Source organism: Xiphophorus maculatus, chromosome 9 (assembly GCF_002775205.1).
Source record: "Xiphophorus maculatus strain JP 163 A chromosome 9, X_maculatus-5.0-male, whole genome shotgun sequence".
In the NCBI taxonomy this organism is placed as follows: Eukaryota; Metazoa; Chordata; class Actinopteri; order Cyprinodontiformes; family Poeciliidae; genus Xiphophorus; species Xiphophorus maculatus.
Window position 1 is genome coordinate 24,326,477 of NC_036451.1, and position 21,241 is coordinate 24,347,717.

A 21,241-nucleotide genomic window follows, 5' to 3' on the forward strand; every position below is an offset into this window, starting at 1 on the left:
GATCAGTGCAATTCCACCAGAGTCAAAAACTGCTGGGGTCCAAGTGATCCAGTCTCTTAAGACCGCGGGTGAGTTGAAGAAAGCTGAAACAATATTTTGTCTAATCTCAGCAATAAAAAGTCTTTATTTGAAAACAATGTTTGTATTTAGCCATCTTTTAATACAGCAATTAAAAGCAGATTTGGGTACACAAAGATGTACTTTCAAGTTTAAGTGAATAAATAGATGTGGTCCTAGTTACCATGGCAACAGGAGGAACCCAAACTATAAACTCATCAATAAAACAGCATGGAACTTGATAATTTTTTTAATTTGAATAAATCAGATATAGGTTAGGGACATGCTTCCATTAGGAATGGGAAGAGTCTTGTAATTCATTCATTCAATGCTGCTTTAAAAAAAAAAGTTTAATGTGAATTAGAACATTTAATGTCCCTTTTCGGATTGAGAAAGTACTTTTGAACCGAATTAAATAAAAACAATAGTCAGTTTGCACAACTCCAGAGTCCAAACAAAATGATGGGTGCACGGTTCAAAAGAACTGCTTCAGTCGCCTTTATAGTCTTGACCTAATCCCGACTTATCAGAAGGTCATCCGGCTCTGTTGGTCTGTTCACACGTTTGGTCTTTTTAAATCAAACCCAAGAGATTCTTCCTTCTTCAAATAACTAGCACATGTTCCTCCTCTGACGAGTCCTGCTTGCTTGCTGAACATTTTTGAATCCATGATCTGAAACTTTGGTGCCATTATGTCAGGATCTTAAATCGTGATGGTTAAGATTTTCGTTGTGTTGTCGCTAAACTTTGAGTAGAATTGACAAAACTGTTTGTTAGTCTTAGTAAAAGGGCTTGCTACTGTTTTGGCAGGAAACTGATGCAGCCACACTCGTTGGCATCCAGGCTAATGATGTGCAAGAAGCTTTCAATTTATACTGTTTTCAAATGAATCTTTAATCTCTGGTAAATATTCTTACACTCCCGTGTAATAAAGATACAACAATCACTCAGGCAGCGATGGTCAGCAGGTCAAAAAGCTTCTTTTTTTAATGAGTTCAAAGAAATCAAACAAAATTTCAGAACAGATGCACTGTTTTATAAATTAGAGTAAAATTTGAATCAATTTATGTTTAATTTAAAACTGCTTCATCAAAAATTGTCAAAATCACAATCTGCAGGTCAGACCTCCCCAAAAAATTTTTAATTTTATCAATATCACCTAAAACAAAAACCCAACTTATTATTTTCCTGCTAAGAGACCCAGTGATGACCCATTTCCCTGCAGAATCCTTTGGAAGAGAAACAGGCCCACATCATCCCAGATTCTCCACCGTGCTTAAGAATGGGCCTGAAGCATTTTTTTTAAAGAAAATATCTAAATGGTTGCTATGGAGACCAAAGATGACACTCTTTGCGGCTGTGTAACAGTGAGATCTGGGGATTTTAATGCCTTCCTGCTTACTTTGCAGTTTCTCATCATCCTAATAAACACGAGATAAAAGAATTTGACTGATAATTGTCACTTGTTTCCCCACTGACTAAATAAACTGAAAATAAACAAAAGATTAATACATTCAGTGGGTTTTTTTTTTCTAATCTAGATCAGGAGTGCCAAAAATATGGTTGGCACTGTATTTATAGTTTGTTTTTTATAAAAGATCTTCTTCTGGTTTTAGAGCAGCTGTAGTTATTTTCTCTGAATCAGTTTTGGCTTGGAAAGCTGCTCTCCTCTAACTAAAGGGGGTTAAAATACTGCAGGTTGTTTTTCCTCTACTTTGATCAATTCCAACTAGTACTTTGCATTTCAGGGAGAAAGAGGACAACATGGCGGCGGCCGTCACTATGGTGACCAATTCAACGTACTACAGCACCTCTGCTCCCAAAGCCGAGCTCCTTATCAAAATGAAGGACATGCAGGACCAGGAAGAGGAGGAAGACTCCGAGGACGAACTGGACATTGGTTTGAACAATAAAAAGGTACAAAGACGTGTTTCTGTCTCTTCTTACAGCATTCTAGAAGAACTTTCTTTTTTTGTTTTTACTTTTTTACCTTAACGTTGGTGTTTTGGGACACTCCGTTGCAGCAAGAGCTGATCGACAGCCTGAGCAAAAAGCTGCAGGTGCTGCGAGAAGCTAAAGAGAGCCTTCTGGAGGACATCCTGGACAACAACGCGCTGGGAGACGAGGTGGAGGCCCGCGTCCAGCAGGTGTGCCGCCCCAACGAGCTGGAGAAGTTCCGGATGTTCGTCGGCGATTTGGACAAGGTGGTGAGCCTGCTGCTGTCCCTGTCGGGCCGCCTGGCCAGGGTGGAGAACGCCCTCAACAACCTGGAGGAGGACGCTACGCCCGAGGAAAGGGTGAGCAAACCGTTCATTACTGACAACGTCACCGTCCTAAAGTAACGGCCTGAGTCGGTTTCTGGTCAAAAGTGATTTCTCCCCCCAAAAATAAGTAAATAACCACCCCGTTATTGCCAAAAGATGATTTAGACCACACAAAAAAATAATAGTCACTTTTACTTGGATCGTTATTTTATGACGGTGATGATGTATTCAATGACAGGACGAACTTTGTGCGGCCGCTGACTGCAGTTCAGGAAGAATACAAATTTAGCCCCCAGAACAGGTTTTATTTTTAATTGGTGTAGAAAGATTACAGAAAATTGTTATTGGTCAAATCCAAACGGTTTTATTTGTAAATAAAACACACTTTTTGCGTTCTGCCTATCCAGCTCCAAACACCTAAAGAGTGACCTAAATCCTGCTTTTATTTCTCCGAACGGACTACAAATACTTATTTTAATCAGGGAAATTTGAAAAACGCCTGAAGTTTTGACACTTCCAACAAAAAAGAAAAATCGGACTACTTATTGTGCTTAATTAATCAATCACATTATCAACTTGGTTAAAAAAGGAATATATGTTGTTATTAAAGATATGACTTTTTTTGGGCCTCAAGTTTGTTTGACCTGACGAGTTTGGCCCATGTGACAAAAAGTTGAAAAAGTATGAAATTGTATTACCTGATTTAATTTTTTATAAAAAATGTTTTTTTATTTCAGCGCACGTTGATCGAGAAGAGGAAGCTTTTGATCCGGCAACACGAGGACGCCAAGGAGCTGAAGGAGAACCTGGACCGTAGGGAGGGCGTGGTCTGTGACATCCTGGCCAACTACCTGCCAGAGGACAGCCTCGCGGACTACGAACACTTTGTGAAGATGAAGTCGGCTCTCATCATCGAGCAGCGAAAGCTCGAGGATAAAATCAAACTTGGCGAGGAGCAGCTCAAATGTCTGATAGACAGTCTGCCCATAGAGCAAAGACTGGCCATGTGATAAAAAAAAAAAAGACAAGAAAGGATGGTGGTCATTAAAAAAAAAAACTGACCAGCTACGAAAAGTTTTGTCATGTACGTTCAGGCGTCAGTACAGTCCTGTCACCAGCAGAGGGAGACAGAGATCAGAACCTGCAGATGAAAAGCCAGTCCGGCACAAAGGAGTAGTGTTCTCTCCCTGCTTCGCCACTTCACCTTTTCCTTGTACCGTTTTGGACCGGACTGCATCGTCTGCACCGTTTGGACTGAATTCCTCTCCACCAACCACTGTACCCAACTTCCTGAACACCGTTTTTACTTTGTTTTGTTTTCCTAGTAATTTATTGTAGCCTTTTGAATCTGCAAAGTAAAGAAAAGAGGCAGGTGGGAGAGGAGTATTTTGTCGTCCGTTAATCTGAGCAGCCATGCTACCTGATGCGTGTTACAGTATTTATCGTGTTCTGAGTTTGTTTTTTTTGTCACGTGATCTATTAAAAATCCAAATATTTCAGGTAACTTTAATGCAACGCCCTTTAGCAGATAAACTAGGAGCCTTTTCAGCCGAGTTCTTGTGGCCTTGCTTTCCTCTCTGAAGAATCGTCTCTTCACACGGCGCCGCCGAACAGAAGGAGCATCCAATTCAGACTTGAAGTAAATGTCCTGTTTGCAGTGGAAAACGTCACTATCATCACCTTCACTCACTGCTGTTCTTTTTATTTCACATTAACATGTTTATTGATTATTACCACTTCTATATGTTTGACCAAGTGTTTATATAATGTTTTATGACTTCGTTATGCACAGTGTAGAAACTGAATGTACAATTGCAGTTGTTGTTACTTGAATAGCACTATAAGAAGTTGTTTAGGTGGCGCCAAAAATCTCAAAGTAATTCGACCTGTCAGACTTTAAAACTGTGTGGCTTTTTCTGGGTTAAATCAAGCTGCTGGATGTTTGTTTTGCAGGTACACACTTTGCTACAGTTTTACACACTTTCATGCACCGCTGCATCCTGACACTAAACACTTCATCAGCTGTGCTCCCTCGTATAAAATAAAGAGTCTGCTGAAATCACACAGCTGTGAGAGGATTTCTTCGCTGCCATCCGTTCACTCCCCGGAGTTAACCATTAACTCCACCACACCCCTCTCGCCACTGATAAGCTTGAAGGTGAGGACTTTTTCAGGAAGTAGAACGTTATTAAAAGTCAGATGTTGCTCATAGCTGAAGGAAAACCTACAGCGTTGCTCTGGTCGAGGCTCTTGTGAGCGCAGCGTCTGTGGAAGCACTGGAAGCAATCTGAACTACAGAATCATCAAGGTGAGTACGAGGAGGAAATGTAACTCTGTCATCTTATTTTGCTGCGTAACCTTCAAAGATTTAGACAATCATTGACATTGAATTTTATTATATCCTGGATGCAAAATTCATCTAAATGTAACCTTCAAACAAGCAAAAAAATACTTTGAATTTTGAAATGTATTGCTAGCTCCTTATTGCAATTCATAGTTTACTCTTTACATGAAAGTAGGAAATATATGAACAGTAGTAGGAACAGCTGATCATACAAAAGGTGCTCAATAATTTATGTGTACATAGGAATACGATATAATTAAAGTTGAACTTTGGCCTTGTTACATGACGACAGGTGGAAATTGTTAACAATTTAGAACCACGACTAACTGTAACAAAGCATTTTGGTGGAATGGACACTGGTAAAAGCAGAACTGAGGAATTTCCTTTGGCTGTTAATCCACGGCAGAAAACATTAACGTAAAATATTTCAGGTTTCATTGCGTGGACTTCATTCACTTTGATAATGAATGTAGAGAGTGAACTACGTTTCAAACGGTCCAGCTGCGGTTCTGGAAGGCCCGTTTCTCAAAGCGTTGGGTAGTTTTGTGTCTCATTGAAGAAACAGGTTCAAGCAGTTTGGATTATAAAATCTATAGATTCTGCTGTATTTTCTTGCATTGACAATAAATTTAATTATAAAAAGTATTAAAAAATTTTGTTGCATTCCTTTTCTTTTTTTGTCAATTTTGGAAATATATAATCGTACACAACTGCAATCAAGTCCACACAATTACAAATATTGCTCTTAAAAAAAATCTAAGAATAACTAGAACAACCTGCTATGTTGAAACTACAGTTACATTAAATAACTAATTATTTTACTATGAAACAGCACTTTACTCCATCAAGTGACAAGATAATTTACATTTTATTGCTCCTCATTTCACCAATAGTTTAAAAGTAGCCACCCACACTACTTTTAGTGTTTAGGGGTTTGCTACAAATATCAAGTAATTTATTATAAATTAAAGGTCTTATGACGAAGTCCATTTCTCGATAAGTTAATAGTACAATAATTGCCTTTCCTAGGCGTCTTCATCAGAGGTCTTCATGAGCATGGTTCTTCTCTCTAAAATTCAAAAAGGATGCAAGTACCGCAACAAAGTTTACAATGGGATGGCTTAGATCAAACCATTTGCATGCGTTAGAATGGTCTAGTCAAAGTTCAGACTAATTCATTCGGAAGCCGAGCTGTTTTGCAAAAAAAGAATGGCTAAAAATATCATTAAATCTGCAGAGCTTGTGAAGCTTGTAATTCCACTGTCTGTGGTTCTACCAAGTCTTGACTCAGGAGGGCTGACCTGTACGCCACACGTTCCCCCCCTTTCTATTCCACTTTAACGTTAAGCACAGCTTCTTGTTGGTCGATCACCACAAATCCCTAAAACTACATTGGCGATTGTGGTTGTAACCTGAGAAAATGTTGAACAGTTGAAGGAGGAATGAAGAGTACATGTGTGTGTGATTTATACAACCTTGCATACCTTGTTTTCCTGTTTAGCAGAAGTAATGGCGCCCTGCGGCCTCTCGTCTCGTTGAGCATCAGCAGCCACACGCGGGGGGCAGGAATGATCTACCTGGCTCACACAGCTCACCGCCAGTTCCTGGGTTTTGTGTTGGGCTTCCTGGCCTGGCTCTTCATCGTGACGACCACCGGCATCAACGAGTGGCGGCTCTGGTACGTGGACGACGTGTCCGTCGTCACGTCGGGCGTGGCCTGGGTGGGGATCTGGAGGGCGTGCTTTTACAGCCACGTCCTCCCAGAGGCCGAGTACTGTCGCAGCATCGGCGTCTCGGACAGCTTCGCCCCTGCCGAGATCCCCTCGGCTCAGGTCCTGATGATGCTGGCGGTGATCACCGGCCTGCTGGGGAACGTCAGCGCGGCGGTGGCCGTGAGGTTCGCCTACTTCTCGGTGGAAGACCGCAGGAACATGAGGCTGAGCTTCGCGATGGCCGGGGCTCTGTACTCGGTCACGGCGGTGTTGTCCTTGGTGCCTCTGGTGTGGAACATGACCGCCGTTCTGAACAACAGCACCATAGACTTTCCTCCGGAGTTCAACCTGCCTGTTGCTCCGGTCCGGCAGAGTGTGGGAGCAGCCATCGGGATGGGAATGCTTGCTTCCATCCTGATGCTTATAAGCGGAGTGATTTTCTTCTGCTACAGGCATTCATCGCAAACCGCGGACCCGCTCAACGGCCACTGGACGGTACCAACACTGCCGAAGAAGTCTGAGCTGCCCAGCGGTGACCGTCAAGCGATGGATAACCCGGGGTTCTACAGTGAAGAAAGATTGTGATGGTTCTACATATTTTTCCTGCATTAACAAAAGCGTATATTTTGAGAACGTTTCCGAACTACAAAGCAACCACATGTTGCTTTGTAGCCCGTATGTTAAAGATCAAAACATTCCTCCGGAATGGCAGGTACTGCAAAAACTCAACAAAGACGACAGCAGAAATCACCCTGATGAACGTCATCTCCTGTGCTACATACTCTGTGTGACAGGAATCCAAATCAATATAACCATCAATAACTAGATTATTCAATGTTTTTGTAGGAGACAATATTTTAAATGTTATCTCCGTCTAAGTTGACATGGCCGTCTCGTCTCCAGTGGTCTTTCACAAATGCCACCTGACCCTGATTTGTCAAGCTAGTGGCTCCTGAAGACCAGTAACGGTCTGCTGGTGTCTGGAACCAGACTGGTTGGAGAGGATACTCTGAACCCTGGAAGGACACAGACGAGACCTCTGTGAACCCGATTCATCTCTAAAGTACATCCTGCATGCAACGTCTGGCAGAAATATTCTCAGACTTTTAACCTTTATAGATTTTTTTTTTACTCTAAAACCACAAACGTCAGTGTAATGTCTTGCTACTGTATCTGACAGCATGAACGCTTAGTGTTCCAATAAGTTCTCAGAGGTGTTTTTAGGGAACAAATCCTGGAAGATCTAATAAATTTGGCAAAAAGACTTTTTGAGATTGTTGCGGATCCTCTGGCACTGAACAAAAATCAGCCACATTTACAATGTAATTGTACAGATCGAAGCATTTTGACATCTTAAAACAGCCAAAACACCTGCAACACAATCAAACAATCAATTTAATTACAAGGTATTTTTCCTACACAACAGCAACACAAAGGGATTTCCACAGGGCGATATTTGGAGGTTGTAGAAAACAAACAAAAAAACAAACAAATAACGAGCTCGTCAAGGCTAAGCATAAAAAAAAAAAAGAGATGATAGCTAACAGAGGTAAGACTGAGGAAACAACCATGGTAGCTATGGTGACACGTTTAACATAGACATTAAAATGATCAATCTAGATTCGTAAGTTCAGATAAAAGTGATAAAACCAACATCACAAATGGCAATATAGGAATAAAACAGTGAGAATCAACGGAGAAAGTAGAAAAAGATTCAAAAAACAAAATATGTACATGAAAATCTACATCTAATTCAAATAACTGATGTAGCGCTTCTTTCATCGCAACAGTAAAACAAAATATGTTGGCAAAAACAGTTGCATCTTGTTCGGAATATATTTATTACAGGTTTTTCTAACACAATTTATTCTTTTCCTTCCGCTTCACAAGGCTCCTCAACTCCTGCTGGTCTATCATTTAAAATAAAAATACTTTAGATTAAAGGGGCAGTACTCTATAAAATGGACTTTTTGAGCTTTAACATCGTGCTATAATTTGATCCCCTCGTCAAAAACATACCTGAGGCGTCGCCTTGAGAAATGATTTAATTTCCCGTGGCAACCACTCACCTGCGCAAAAACGCCTGGGTGGACCTAGCCCCGCCTTCCAGACCCGGCGGTTGACGGGCCTCTGATCTTCCACCTCCTCTCCCCTCCCCCACTGAGCTCCTTCAGACTAGCCAGCAGCAATTAGCTCACTTATTGACTTCTCACTGGAACGCTGTAAAAACTCTGTTAAAAGGGTTAAAGTTTCAGAAGGAGCAGGAGTTTCTCAAAGAGACAGAGACCCAATTTCAATTAAGTCATATTTGATGTATAGATATAGTAATTTTAAAACTGAAGGCAACAAAGTGATTGTGCTATAAAATGGCGCTGTGTGCGTGGAAAATACATAATAACTGAGGAGCTGGAGGATCATCCGACCTCTGATGATCGCTGCTGGCCTTCATAAATAAGGTGTTTCAATTTTTAAATAAATAAATAAATAAACAACAATAAACGAGCCAGAATAACTGACTTTAATGTGTAAATAAAGGATACACGAGACATCATGTGTTGCTGGTTACGGCTGGGCTGAAGAAGGTCTCGGTGGGATTCTTCTCCTCTGATGGTCAGAAACTTGATTTCCGCTCCGTTGCCGCGCAGCGCCCCCAGCAGGCGGCCAGCCTTCTGGGCCCGTGACGACAGATCGGTGTCATCACAGCTCGGGCCGGTGGAGGGAGGCCGAGGTGTGGGGCTTCTGTCGGGCCTCCATGTGAGGACGGGTATCAGCGAGTCAGGTTGACCGGGGGGCCTCGCTCACGTGACCCGTCGTAGGACGAGAGCAGGCATGCGAGTACGCAGGGGGGGCCCCGCCTTACTGGGGGGGAGAGATTGTTGCAAGGCAAGGCTTTTTTTCCCCTCTCTCTCTCTCTCTCTCTCTCTCTCTCTCTTTCTCTCTCTCACAAACACACACGCAGGTCCAGCCGCTTGCTGCACCTCTCTGGAGGAGGAAAAACAAAAGCTCCTCTTCTTGACTTCACTTCGTTAGAACTCGGCTGCCTTTAAAAATCACGACGCGGATTACAGCTGTGAGGCATTTACGTTAACATAATGGGTCAAGAACATTCCGGTACACTAAAGAGTTGTTCATCAAATCCTATAGCTCCCTCTCCCTGCGATCAACACACACACACACACACACACACACCTGCAGATAACGCTTGACAAACACATAACCAGGCCCGGTTATCTAATCTGTCTCGCTTAGTCGTCAAATTCATCGGCTAGAAATCATTGCCAGAACACTAAAAAAAAAAAAAACACACAACTCTGATGACTGGTGCAGATGTTTCCAGTGTTTGTTTGTTTGTTTCCCGTAAGCCAACTGACTGGATGACAGTTTTGCTGGGATGTTGGCCTTTTCCTGCGGTAAACTAAGATGAAGAGACATAGAGATATAACTCACGGCGCAGGAGCAGCTGATCTCTATGTTTCTATGTTGGTCAGAGATCAGTGATAACAGATCATAACATGTATGATTTGTTGCAGTGGTGGAGCGTATGTAGCACTATTTTATTATTATTATTTTTTTAAGCTTTTAAATGTTTTACATTAGCAGGTCTGACTGAAGATCGACCGTCCTGTCAGATCTGTCGCTACAGAAAGAGCAGATGAAAAGTTCAAATCTGTAAGCGTAATAAAAAAATAAAAAAAATCTCCTACTGGGGAAAAACTCCATTGATTATGTATATAAAAAAAAAGATTTTTCTGAACTTTTTCTGCAAGTACATTATTTTTATCCAGCATTTTTCACCAGAAAATGTATCTAAAAATCTTACAAACTGTTTCCCTTGATCTAGGGGAAAATAACTTTTGACTTTACTTTCATTTATAAGAATAATATTTGGCTCACTCTTTCATGATTATTAGTATGCCTTACCTTCACTATTTTAAACGGGCAGTATTGTGTATTTGCCATTTCTAGCACAATCATTGTTACCGTCAGTTTTTAAAAATGCTGTATACATCAAACATGACATAAAAGAAATGCAACATCGCAATTTAGCGTCTTGAATTTGGGCCTCCGTCTCTCTAAGAAGCTCCTGCTCTTTCTGAAACTTCACCTCCAACACCTCATCACAACATTTGTCCAAAGTCCCATTTACAAACAACGTTTCACTGAGAAGTAGCCGCCATAACGAGTTCACCAGGTGCGCAGTTTCACCAGGTGTTTGCTAATTGCTAACAGCTAGCAATTAGCAGGGTGCTAGCAAGGAGCTGCGTTGAAAATGGGCGCTTGGTGAGGCCTGTGCTGTTGCTTCCTGAATGGTTGCCACGGGAGATTAAAGGATTTCCCCAGACATGCATGAAAGTATCAAAGCAACACTCCAGGAGAATGACATTATCACATGATGTAAAGCTTTTTTTTTTTTTTTTAAGTGGATTTTATGTAATACTGCACCCTTAAGGGAACTAATTTGTCGGCGACAATGTAAGCCTAAACATTGTTTTAAAAAAATTGTAGTACAGATTCTGGAACCATCTTTAAAACGTGGTTCAGTTTAAACAGCTTTCTTTGTTGTGTCATTAAACTGCGTTCCACGATTTAATAGTTTTTTGTTGTCTAGGATTTTTTTTTTTTCGAAACAGATAAAATATAGATATGTATAATTGAAATGCAATAAGTTAATTTCCAGGTCTTAATACAAAAGACGATGTCTAACATTGGGAATGTTTTGACCTGGGCTGTGGCTCAGCTAGTCAATTCCCCAGCCTGCTAATTATAAGCAGTGTATGACAACTGTTTGTTTATCAAGCCCTCAGACTAACTTTGTTTGTTTGAATTCGGATGTATTTAGACATAATCTGTCAAGACGCTGGCATATCATTTCCTTTTTGTTGTGTCGCTGCCCAGACTCACAGGAGCTAGAAACATACTGCAATCCACAGGAGAGTCTCCACAATTGATTTTGGACCCTTCCTACAGCTAATGGCTTTCAAAATGGTGGACTGGAGTCCTTCTCTGCAGTCCGTATAGTATGGAGGATCAAAACTGCCAAAATTAGAAACAAACGCCGAAATTAGCAGGCCAACAAAAGCCCTTTTATCTTTTCAGACGTTCCAAGTCGATGCTCTTTATTTGGAAAAGATTCTACCTGAAATGCCATGAAAAATATTGTTATTTTTGTCCCTGTAAATTCAGTTGGTGACATCAACATCCACTCCTGATTGGCTAATCACTCCCTCTTGGGGACTCCTCTTCTTTTCCGTCTGAGAGAAACGAGGGCGCGTTTCGTGTTGGTAAAGGAACAGACAGAACCAGAAAAGTAGCCAAACTAGACTTGGAACCAAGAATAATCTCCCCGTTTGGAAACCTGTTGCGCTAAATGTTTACAACTGACGAAATCTTTTTTTTTTCTTTCTAACTCATGCTTGTCAGTAATATGTAAACAAATACAAAGATTTAGACTGCATTGTTGGTAACTTGCAGAAATACATAAATAAGGCTCATCACAGTGCAAACACATAAAATCTTTTGGTTTAGTTTATAGTGCAGATATCTTAGTACACTTGAAAAGAGGCAAAACTAAATTACACGTAACTTTTCAGCAAGAGATGGATGCTTATTTTAAATCAATAATTCCTGAATATGCAAAATATAATCTGCCTGTATAATAATAATCCACAGGCAGATTATTTCACTTACAGCTTGTACTTTTCCATCAATGTTCAGGAATTATTGACTTCCAGTACGCTTAGGACATTTTGAACTTGAAACTAGACCAAAAACACTTGGTCAGATTGTGTGTGTTTTTGCAGTGCAGACGTTCTCGCCTCCTGCTCTGGGAGTCTCAACAGAACCACCGTCGGCGGGTCAGGAGTAGAGCCGGTCCCGTCTCGGGGGCCCCTCAGGAGACGTGCTCGTGTGACAACATCATTATCTCTTATTAACTTCATTCTGGAAGAGCTCGCTCCTCAGAAAGCACAACTGATAGAAAGGAAAGGTTCTCCGCAGCGTGTGACGCGTTATGCACCGCTGTACCTGTGTGCTTGCGAAGCCAATGCGGGCCCCGGCTCGGGACCGCGGTGAGCGGTGACACACTCTGACCCCTGGCAAATTTGTGTAATTATGTCAACGTGTGCTACATTCTTCGACCATTAAAGTATTCATTAAACACAGCTTAGCTCTGTGAGTCACCAGGAAATCTGATGGAATTAGCCTCAAGCTGTGTTTCCACCGCCGCAGACACACCTGGCGGCTGTTTTTAGTCCCTTCGGCCCTTCTGACCGGACCGGTCGTCTGAGGGTGGCTGTGGTTTGGCCGGTGCCTAAACCTGTGACATAACAGACCACAAACCAAGACACTGCTGCACACAGCCTCGGGTCTTTCAGCATTTTACCAACACAAAATTAACCCTTTGGTGGTTCCTTTGTTTTGTATTTACCTTTTTTTTTGTAACAATTTGTTCAGTTTTTTTTTTTTTATCACAACTATATGCTTCAGATCATTAACTTAATTTTAATTACAGACAAAGGAAACCTGACTGCACATGTTTTTGCACAAGGATTTTATGCACGAGCAGAATGCTCACCTTTAGACCTGATCCGTATCAGACGATGCAACTCACCAGAAAACCAGAGCGGACTCACAGAAAATGAGGTGCTAAGAAACGATCTGAGCTTCAGGATTAAGAATAACAGACATTAGCAAAAAGCCTAATAAAAGCCTTTAATAGTTTATTTTTCATTTTGAAAGTGATAAATGAAAGCCATCCAATAATACTAAAGCCTCTCTTTATAAAAAATATTCACTTGTACTAATCACAGCAGGTCATCTTGTAATGATTGTGCATGTGAGTGTTTAAAAGAGCTAAAACATTACAAATTAAAGCCTGTTTTTTTTGTTGTTGTTGTTGTTTTGTTTTTTTTTTGGCTGGATCAGCTATTACACATTATCTTGCATTTAATATATGAAAATCATTTATATCATTGGTGCAAAGCAGTTTGAAGTGCAGCTCTACAGGTGATCGTGTTGTTCTGTTCGTTAAACGTACTCGGAGCGTTTTCTGAGGTCACGGTCTCTCTTGGCGCGGCACCTCCTCTGTGGTGCAGGGTGGTGCTCCGCCTGGGAGCACCAGGTGGAGGTCACCATAATCAGCCCGGCCACCACGAGGAGGAACCCTGCTGCCCAGCCGCAGAACAGGGCGTCTCCGAACTCCCATCGAGGCACCACCTCGGGAACCTTCTCGTCAAAGAAATGCATCACAGCCAAATGGGCGACGTAGGACACGGGGACCAGACAGAGCACCCCGGACATCATCCCCAGCACCCCTCCGATGATGGTCAGAGTCCTCTTGGTTCGGTGGCCTTTGTAGTCTTTGCAGCTGTTGATCAGGTGGAGCCCGGGTACAGCGACCACGATTCCCAGCAGGCCCACGGCGAGGGCAGTGCACATCGAGATGCGGGCCAGTTTGAGGTCGCTGGAAAGACCCAGCAGGCTGTCGTAAGACCTGCACTCCATGCCGCCGATGTCCTGGACCACGCAGGTCTCCCACAGTCCCAAGCCGTAGCTCTCGGTGGGCAGTAGAGAGGTGGACTTGGTCAGCCACTGCGGCAGGATGGTGCTGCCCAGAGCACAGAGCCATGCCCCGACGTAGACCAGCAGCCCCAGCAGTTCCAAGATGCAGGCAGGTGAGTCCATGCGTCTCCTTGCCTCTCCTGCCTCAACGTTCAAGAGATCCATGAGAGTTCCCCTTCACCGGCTGCGCCTGGGATGGAGAGGCCTCTCGGAGTCCGGTCAGGACGGAGGCTGCTCAAAGCGCCTGGTAATTAGAGCTGACTGCTCTGGCTCAGGGCTCGGCGCTTGTTCACAAACACTTTCCACTCAGAAGAGCACACATCTTCTGATGCAGGAAGGAGAGGGGGCTTGTTTGGACCTCCCCCTTTGTTATCCTGCCACCATGCCAATGGGCAGCAGGAGCAGAGGCAGAGATGGCTTTGTTTAGATGAAACCATTGTCAAGCATTTCCCCAAGCTGCAAGCCACAGGAGAGGTCATTAGACGTAGACAAGATACCAATCTATGTTACAGCAGAAAAAAATAGACTTCTTTCATGTCTGTTTTTGCATCCTGTGTGTTTTATCCTGAGATATGTCGATGCCAGAAGACAGAAAGCCAAGCAGTTTGTTCTGTACACGTAAGAAGCAACTATTTCCAGATGTAAAACTCTTTAAAATGGAACCAAGACATGCAAAATGGCACAGAATGAGAAAGAAACGTAGATAAATAGGCTTCCATACATTCAAGAATCAATATAGTGCAAGAGCAACAGAACTGGGTTGCAAATTCTGTCATGTTCATCAGTTTGGGCTAACTGCTTTTAGATTCGGTCTGCATGTGACTGAATGTGAAACAACAGAGCAGCTTATTGTCTCGTCTCTTACGAACACAGCAGAGCCTGTGGGAAACAATCGTAGGAGGCTGCAGATCAAAGCCGAGATGTGAGAAAATGTTTCCCGTTCTTAAGAACATTGTTCGAACCGCAAACAAAAAGGCAATAAAATCCCCAGCTGAGAGTTCTGATGTCCGGACAAAGACTCGGACAGAACAATACCAAATCAATCTCCTCGTGGAAGAGAAAAAGGAAGCTTCTCTTTGTATTCAAACAGTGTGAGAGGGACGACTTCAGAAGAAACTTCCCATACTGTTTGAAGTAAAAAAAAAAAAATTAAAAAAAAAAGATAAGGCAAAAAAAAAACCCTTCTTTGTTAATTTCTCTTCCTATTAAATTGCTTTGTTTGTTGTTGTTGCTGTAGCAGATACTTGTTAAAAAGTGACACCGCTGCAGTTCATTCATTCGGCCACATGAGGGCGGAAACACGAGCGATTTCTTCTGTTCCACTTCAGTGAAGGCCAAATACACTCAAACATCAGACTCTAAAACACACAGACAGAGCTACATTGGAAGGTGTTCGGGTTTGATTTTTCTGTTGTTATATTTAAGGTATGCAGGAAATGAACAAATAAATTCAGAGGCATAAGTGAACTTATTGTTGGAATTCAGGTCAGCCATTTTTGTTAACTATTGTAATATATGGAGACTTTACCCACCGACTGATGCATTTCACGTGTTTATTTCAGTTAGTTTTGATGACTTTGACTGACAGCTGTTCAAAACACCCCATTCTGCTTCTCTGAAAATTTGAATACAAATGGCAAAAAAAAAAAAACACATTTTTTTTAATACAAAAATGTTGACTTTAGGGGGGATAAAATTAGATATATTTATTGGGCCGTTATTTTAGGACGGTGACGATATGCACATAAACACGTTACATTACGTGAGCATGCTACATACACAAAACATATTTTTGACATTAATGGACCCCCAAATTTTTACCTTACGTTTTTTTTCTCCTTTCTGTTTTCTGAGGAACTGAATTTTGCATTTCTTGCTTGAAACATATCACTGTGTGTGAAATTAATTTCCTCGGTGTCTGCAAAGAACTTTGTTTGAATTAAATTACTGAAACAAACTTTTTTATAATACTTTTATTTTTTGACTAGTATGGCAGAGAAACCGATACGCTTCCATTAAGATGCTATTTGGATAGGAGACACGAGATGGCGCTGTTGTACCGCTTGCCGCCGCAATCACAGCAGCAAACTTAGTGGGAGGAGTCCGGGTGTTTAAATCAAAGTTTTTACATTAAATATATTTACTGTTTTATCTTAGATATAAAAAAAATTCATTTTTAAGCCGAACTAAAATGTGGTAGTGTCCTACTGACCAATACGTGGAAAGTTTTGCTTTAACTTGTTTTGTTACTTAGCGCTTCTTGGTGTGTTTTTATCTTCCACTGCTGTGGCGATAAAACTCTGAAGCGGCGCGACACTTTAAAGTGGCTTTAAATCCCCAGTCCGGGTGGTAGTAATTAGTCCTAATGAGAGCGCTGGTTCCCAGTCCGCTCCCATTGGACGGAGGAACTCGCTCAGTCGTACGTCCGAGCGTTTATGCAAATCCGCCCCCAAATATGGACAGACACGAAGGAATGAAATATGGTGGAGAGGCGAACATGGAGGACCGCGCGGACGCCGCTGGACCGTTTTTAGGGGGCCAGTAGCGGAAGAAAGTGGATGTTCCTCCCGCGGGACTGTTTCAGCGGAGGACCTCGGTGGAAACTCGCCGTTTTCGCGTTTCCTTTCCCCATCGCGTCGAGGTGGAGTCGCTTTTGTAATGCAGTGAAGACCGACGACTTTTCTTTTTTTTCTGGGGTATAACAAAAAAAAAAAAAAAAAAAAAAAAGCAGGGCAAGGGGGGCTTCTGCCCGACTCGCCGTGTCGACGCTATGCCGTGGGTCAGCGGCGGTAAGCGGAGGGAGAGCTCGGAGCTGCCGCTGCCCGCGGGCTGGGAGGAAGCCCGGGATTACGACGGGAGAGTGTTTTATATCGACCACAACACCCGGCAAACTTCGTGGATTGACCCCAGAGATAGGTAGGTAGGCTGGAGGCCTGGGGGTAGTGGGATCACACACACACTCACGGAGGTATGTTAATTCAACAAGTTAACTTTCTAAACTATGTGCGCACATGTAGGCGCTGCCTGAAAACGAAATATTTGCCCCCAGATGTAGACTGGATGAGTGTGCTCATTCTTCCCTCCTTTTAATCAGATTCCAGCTTGATGTGACTTAATTAGCTGGGAACCTCTGATCAGCTGAGATTTAGCAGGAGATGTGGCCTCCTGAAGCAGGGGTGTGTATCGTGTGTGTGTGTGTGTGTGTGTGTGCGTGCAACGCCCATCATATCAATGCACCATGCTGGTCACTTTAATGTGTTCCCATCGTGTCCCTCCACACACCAAGTCTGACAGTGTTTTGACAGGGAGTTGCGGCAGCCTCAGCCTTTCCGGTTTGTTGTGTTTCAGAGGAGTTTGGTGTCACCAGACCAGCAGCCTGTGTGTTGAACCAGTAGTAACCCAGTTTGTCTGGTCACCCAAGGCGCTTAGTCCTGAGCCTCAAGGAAGAGCAAGCTTGATGCTCCAATCACCTGAACCCATCAGTACACTCGTCGACTTGATGACTTTCAGTGACCTGAAACATTCCTGGCTGACGAATCTCAACAGAGAGCCATTGTTTTGCAGCTCTCCCTCTCCTCTTTCACACAGACACCTCCTTCAGATGAGCGGCGCGTCGAGAACGGCCTAAAAAGTCTGCTTGTTTATGTCAAAGTGGCCGTGGATTGTGTGTGTTGTTTTTTTTTTTTTGGACTGGGGTTAAGGAGTGGAGCAGCAGCAGCAGTAGTAGTAGTAGTAGTAGTAGTAGTAGAGTGGCGAGCTTGAGACTCCAACTCCCAGAAACCTTTGTGGAAATATGTGAAGAATGCTAGTTGGGCCAGTGGGAAAGCTGCAAGGATGTGCTTTTGTGGGGACTTGGATTTCACCAGCCCAGAAACGGGCTCAAAGAGGGGGAGTTGAAGCAGATTTACGAGATTACTGGGAATTATTGCAAGTACTTTACCTCTACTGTAATGTAAGGGAAAGGTGGAAATCGATCAAAGCAGCCCTTTATCGTACTTCTAGAGACAAGTGTCTTGTCTTTGTAGCTCATTTGAATCCTGCAAGGCGTAGAGCATGATAATGGGGGGAAATGTCTTTCGCCAAATCCATATTTGGAACATATTGGGTCCACTGTGTTAACTAGTAGATATTATTGATATTTTCAGAGATCGTTCTGTTCTTATTCAAACTCTGGCTGCTTTTTCACTCACTTTATACCCAGTCCATTATCCCCGGAGGTTGTTCTTGGACAAATGCTGCACTGGGTGAGGCTTCATTCTGTTCCTGGTATCCCTTTTTTTTTTTTTTTTTTTTTTTTTTTTTTTTAATCCCCACGCAAAAAAAGATTTTACAAATTGAAACAATGGCTTAAACAGTCTGTAAGCAGTGTAAAATATTTTCATCTAGGGGAGTCGTAATGTCAGAAAAACAAGTAAACATGCCATCTCGTGTGTATTCAGAAATGGTACAAAGGTTTCAGAAATGTCGCACTGTTTTGTTTTTTTTAGAAAATCCATGTTCAGTGCAAAATAAACCAGATGTGACCTCTCTCAATACTATGCATTTAGAGCCAGATGAAAAGCAGGGTAAATTGTTTTAAAAAGAAAAAAAATAGTCATTTGATTTAGCACCAAATGCTAACATGATAAGAAACAAACATTTGTTTTTGTTTTCTATAGTGTGCAGTCATGTTTTCTCCATGCTTGAATTGTAAAAATATAAAAAAGTAATAGAAAACTCATTAGGGGAACCAATTACATACTGTTTTGTTTTCTTAATTTTAACCTAAGTGCTTATGCTGCCCCCTGATGGAATAGCGCCCTGGGCACAGTTGCATATCTTTTAATAATTTTTATTGATTTAACTTATAACTTTGCATTTTGCCAAAGTATACATCCTTCTGTAGAACAAGGTTTTGACACTAAATAGTTGAATGTTTTTTGCAAATTAACTTTTTGGTCCAAATGCTTGCAATCTCCAGCATTTATTTTTCTTTTTGAAATGGGTCAAATTTTTTTAGTACTGATCTCATCTGACCACAGCACCCAAATAGAACTTTTTTTTTTTCTGTTTGTGTTTTTTAAACAGTGATGACAGATTTTTAATGGTCGTCCTGCCAACGAGCTCTCCTACCTGAGCCGTGGATCTTTGCAAATCTGATGGACGTCTTGGCTGCTTCTCAGATTAATGGATTATATGTTAATAGGTTTTATTTAGGGGTATCAGCGTTGGGGAAACCATGAATACAGATGCACGCCACACATTTCAGATTTTTATTTGTAGAAATTTCTGCAAGTTATTTTTCCTTCCTCTGTGCTGCTTTGTGTTTGCATAAAATCCCTGTAAAATATATCCAACTTTGTTGTTGTCGTTGGGTGATATTTTGGAGAAGTTCACGGGGTGGAAAATACTTTAAGAAGGCAGCGAGACGAATCCACAGTTTTGCTGGCGAAAGGAAACTTTCAATTCTGAAATTCCCAGGCGATTACTGGCCGAGAACTTGTGATGCAGGTCACGTTTTAAAGAGCACAAGAAAAGTGGAAGCAAACTGTGAACCCTTATCTGTTGCAATGAGCAACTGAGGACTTGAAATGCTCGACATTTCTGGCCTCTGATTCCAGCAGGAGGGTGAACGCCATAGCTGGATGTAATCTAGATAAGAAAACCCAGATTTTCTTGAAGACAACCCCTCCCTGCTTTTTGATGGACCATTGTTGCACAGGGCTCATCGCTGTTTCACAACTTCTTCCAGTAGTGAGCGTCTGTCGGGAGGAGTTTCTAGGTTTGCATGACGAAGGGAATGTTTCCTGCATTTGTTCTGGTGCTGCTCAGTGATTTATTGGCCATCTAACAGAGGAATGTCTTCTGTCGCCACCTGAAACGGCCTTTCCTATAAATTTCTCTTTACCTGCTGCTAAATCTGACTGACATCGGATCAAAACGTTGTCAGGCTTTGACCTAATGTTTTTCTCCTTCACTTTGAAAGCTACTCAAGCGTTATGTAGACTTAAAAGCCTAGTTTGACAGCTCATCTGTTTAAAGCTAATTAAGAGGGCATATATCTTCTGCTCGCTCACTGTTGGTGATTTATAACTCTTTAGATGAGATAACATGTTATGATGTCATTTAGAGTCTTTAAAGATGGCATGAAGTCGCTAAGATGAAACTGTCCTAATAGTTGGGTGCATTTGAGTCTACCTAATAAAAGCTTGGTCTCTCGGTTTGTTTGTTTTTTGAAAGCAGTCCAAAAACATGTAAAATTTCACTGATCAGGTGTGAGATTCTCATAGTACCACTAAGAAAACAGTTTCACTGTATTTGCTCAGAAATATCAAGGTAAATGATTTTAACATGATTGAATAGTTATTCCTGCTGGTCGATGTGGCTGAAGATGTATCACGGTGTATTGGTCAGTATAGGTAATTATTGATCAGTCTAAATATCCAAATTACTGCCAAACTGGTGCCGTGACCTTTCTTGTTTTATCCAGTTTTCACTACACGGCGGCGTTTTTTATTTTTAAGCAGTTACGAGGCACGGTGGCGAAACCCGAAACTGCTGCTGCGCAAGTAACTACATGTTGTTGCTAGGTAACCAAAGAATGAGTTAGTTAATCCCACTAACTAGTTTACATCTTCTAATCTCTTCCTACATCTCCCAGAATGCTGTGCGGTTCTGGATTGGAGTTCAATTGAATTACTGAACATTCTCTTGTCTATTGATCACTTATCTATCTCGATATATTGATTTATTGTCCATAACATTAAAAATTGTTTATTATAATAATTCTAATCGATGTAGAATTTATTCAGTCCACAAAGAATCGGCGGCGGATCATCGTCTCATTGCCGAAACGCAAGAGCCATTCATCGCAATCATAATTGCCAGAGATGATCGTGATGTGCTGTAACGGAGCTGCATAGACCAGCCAGAGTTCATGCTTGTTCAGACGGACCTGCTTCGGGTTAGGTGGCGGCATGTAGTGAAAACTTGGATGGAAGTGTGAACGGATACCTGCGGTATACCTAGACAAACTCGCTTTGCCTTCAGTATCAGGGATGTTCACATCTCTACGAATGATGGACGTTTCTAGCAACGCCCGGCCATCTCCCGCAGATAACCCAGGCACTTCTGTGGGGCTTTTTTTGTTGTTGCTGTGGAATGATCGTTTTGCTAGGCATGCCTACACTTATGCTCCAAGGGGGTAAATGGGGGGGCTCTTTGCTCACTCGTGCCCCAGACAAAGCAGCAGGACAGGGGCAATTCCCATGTGTCTCCCTCCTCGCATCCCGGGGCCCGCAGGCCTCCTTTATTAGCTCTGTTAT

General features: G+C 42.2%; 4 protein-coding genes across 10 annotated transcripts in view; 3 read left to right on the top strand and 1 right to left on the bottom strand.

Annotated features, from left to right (window-relative positions):
- The window catches only part of shroom2 (shroom family member 2), a 47,252-nt gene extending 42,867 nt beyond the window's left edge, over positions 1–4,385 (top strand). For 2 of the 3 annotated variants that reach the window (XM_023339366.1, XM_023339367.1), the window contains 3 exons: positions 1,806–1,974; positions 2,082–2,354; positions 3,059–4,385. In XM_023339366.1, coding sequence (XP_023195134.1) covers positions 1,806–1,974; positions 2,082–2,354; positions 3,059–3,331 — 715 coding nt within the window. In that variant the 3' untranslated portion in view covers positions 3,332–4,385. The remainder of the gene's footprint in view (positions 1–1,805; positions 1,975–2,081; positions 2,355–3,058) is intronic. The other variant, XM_023339368.1, reaches the window with a different exon arrangement.
- A 101-nt stretch (positions 4,386–4,486) lies between these two features.
- Positions 4,487–10,419, top strand: cldn34 (claudin 34). Of its 2 annotated transcripts, none has more exons than XM_023339369.1 (2): positions 4,487–4,629; positions 6,167–10,419. In XM_023339369.1, exon 2 carries the CDS (start codon positions 6,234–6,236, stop codon positions 6,960–6,962), a length of 729 nt encoding a protein of 242 aa, XP_023195137.1. In that variant the 5' UTR covers positions 4,487–4,629; positions 6,167–6,233; the 3' UTR covers positions 6,963–10,419. The 2 variants fall into 2 exon arrangements, with proteins under 2 accessions (XP_023195137.1, XP_023195138.1); XM_023339370.1 differs by having other exon boundaries at positions 6,170–10,419.
- Positions 10,420–13,079: 2,660 nt separating this feature from the next.
- On the bottom strand, positions 13,080–14,244 carry LOC102216765 (putative claudin-24). Its single transcript, XM_005804442.3, has one exon. It carries the CDS (start codon positions 14,100–14,102, stop codon positions 13,404–13,406), a length of 699 nt encoding a protein of 232 aa, XP_005804499.2. The 5' UTR covers positions 14,103–14,244; the 3' UTR covers positions 13,080–13,403.
- Positions 14,245–16,377: 2,133 nt separating this feature from the next.
- Positions 16,378–21,241, top strand: part of wwc3 (WWC family member 3) — a 41,331-nt gene continuing 36,467 nt past the window's right edge. For 2 of the 4 annotated variants that reach the window (XM_023339649.1, XM_023339650.1), the window contains exon 1: positions 16,378–16,853. In XM_023339649.1, the coding sequence (XP_023195417.1) occupies positions 16,708–16,853 (146 nt within the window). In that variant the 5' untranslated portion in view covers positions 16,378–16,707. The remainder of the gene's footprint in view (positions 16,854–21,241) is intronic. The other 2 variants (XM_023339651.1, XM_014470775.2) reach the window with 1 other exon arrangement.

Excerpts from the sequence above, each read along its gene's own strand:
- LOC102216765 (XM_005804442.3), bottom strand. The coding sequence starts at position 14,102 with ATGGATCTCTTGAACGTTGAGGCAGGAGAGGCAAGGAGACGCATGGAC.
- cldn34 (XM_023339369.1), top strand. The coding sequence starts at position 6,234 with ATGATCTACCTGGCTCACACAGCTCACCGCCAGTTCCTGGGTTTTGTG.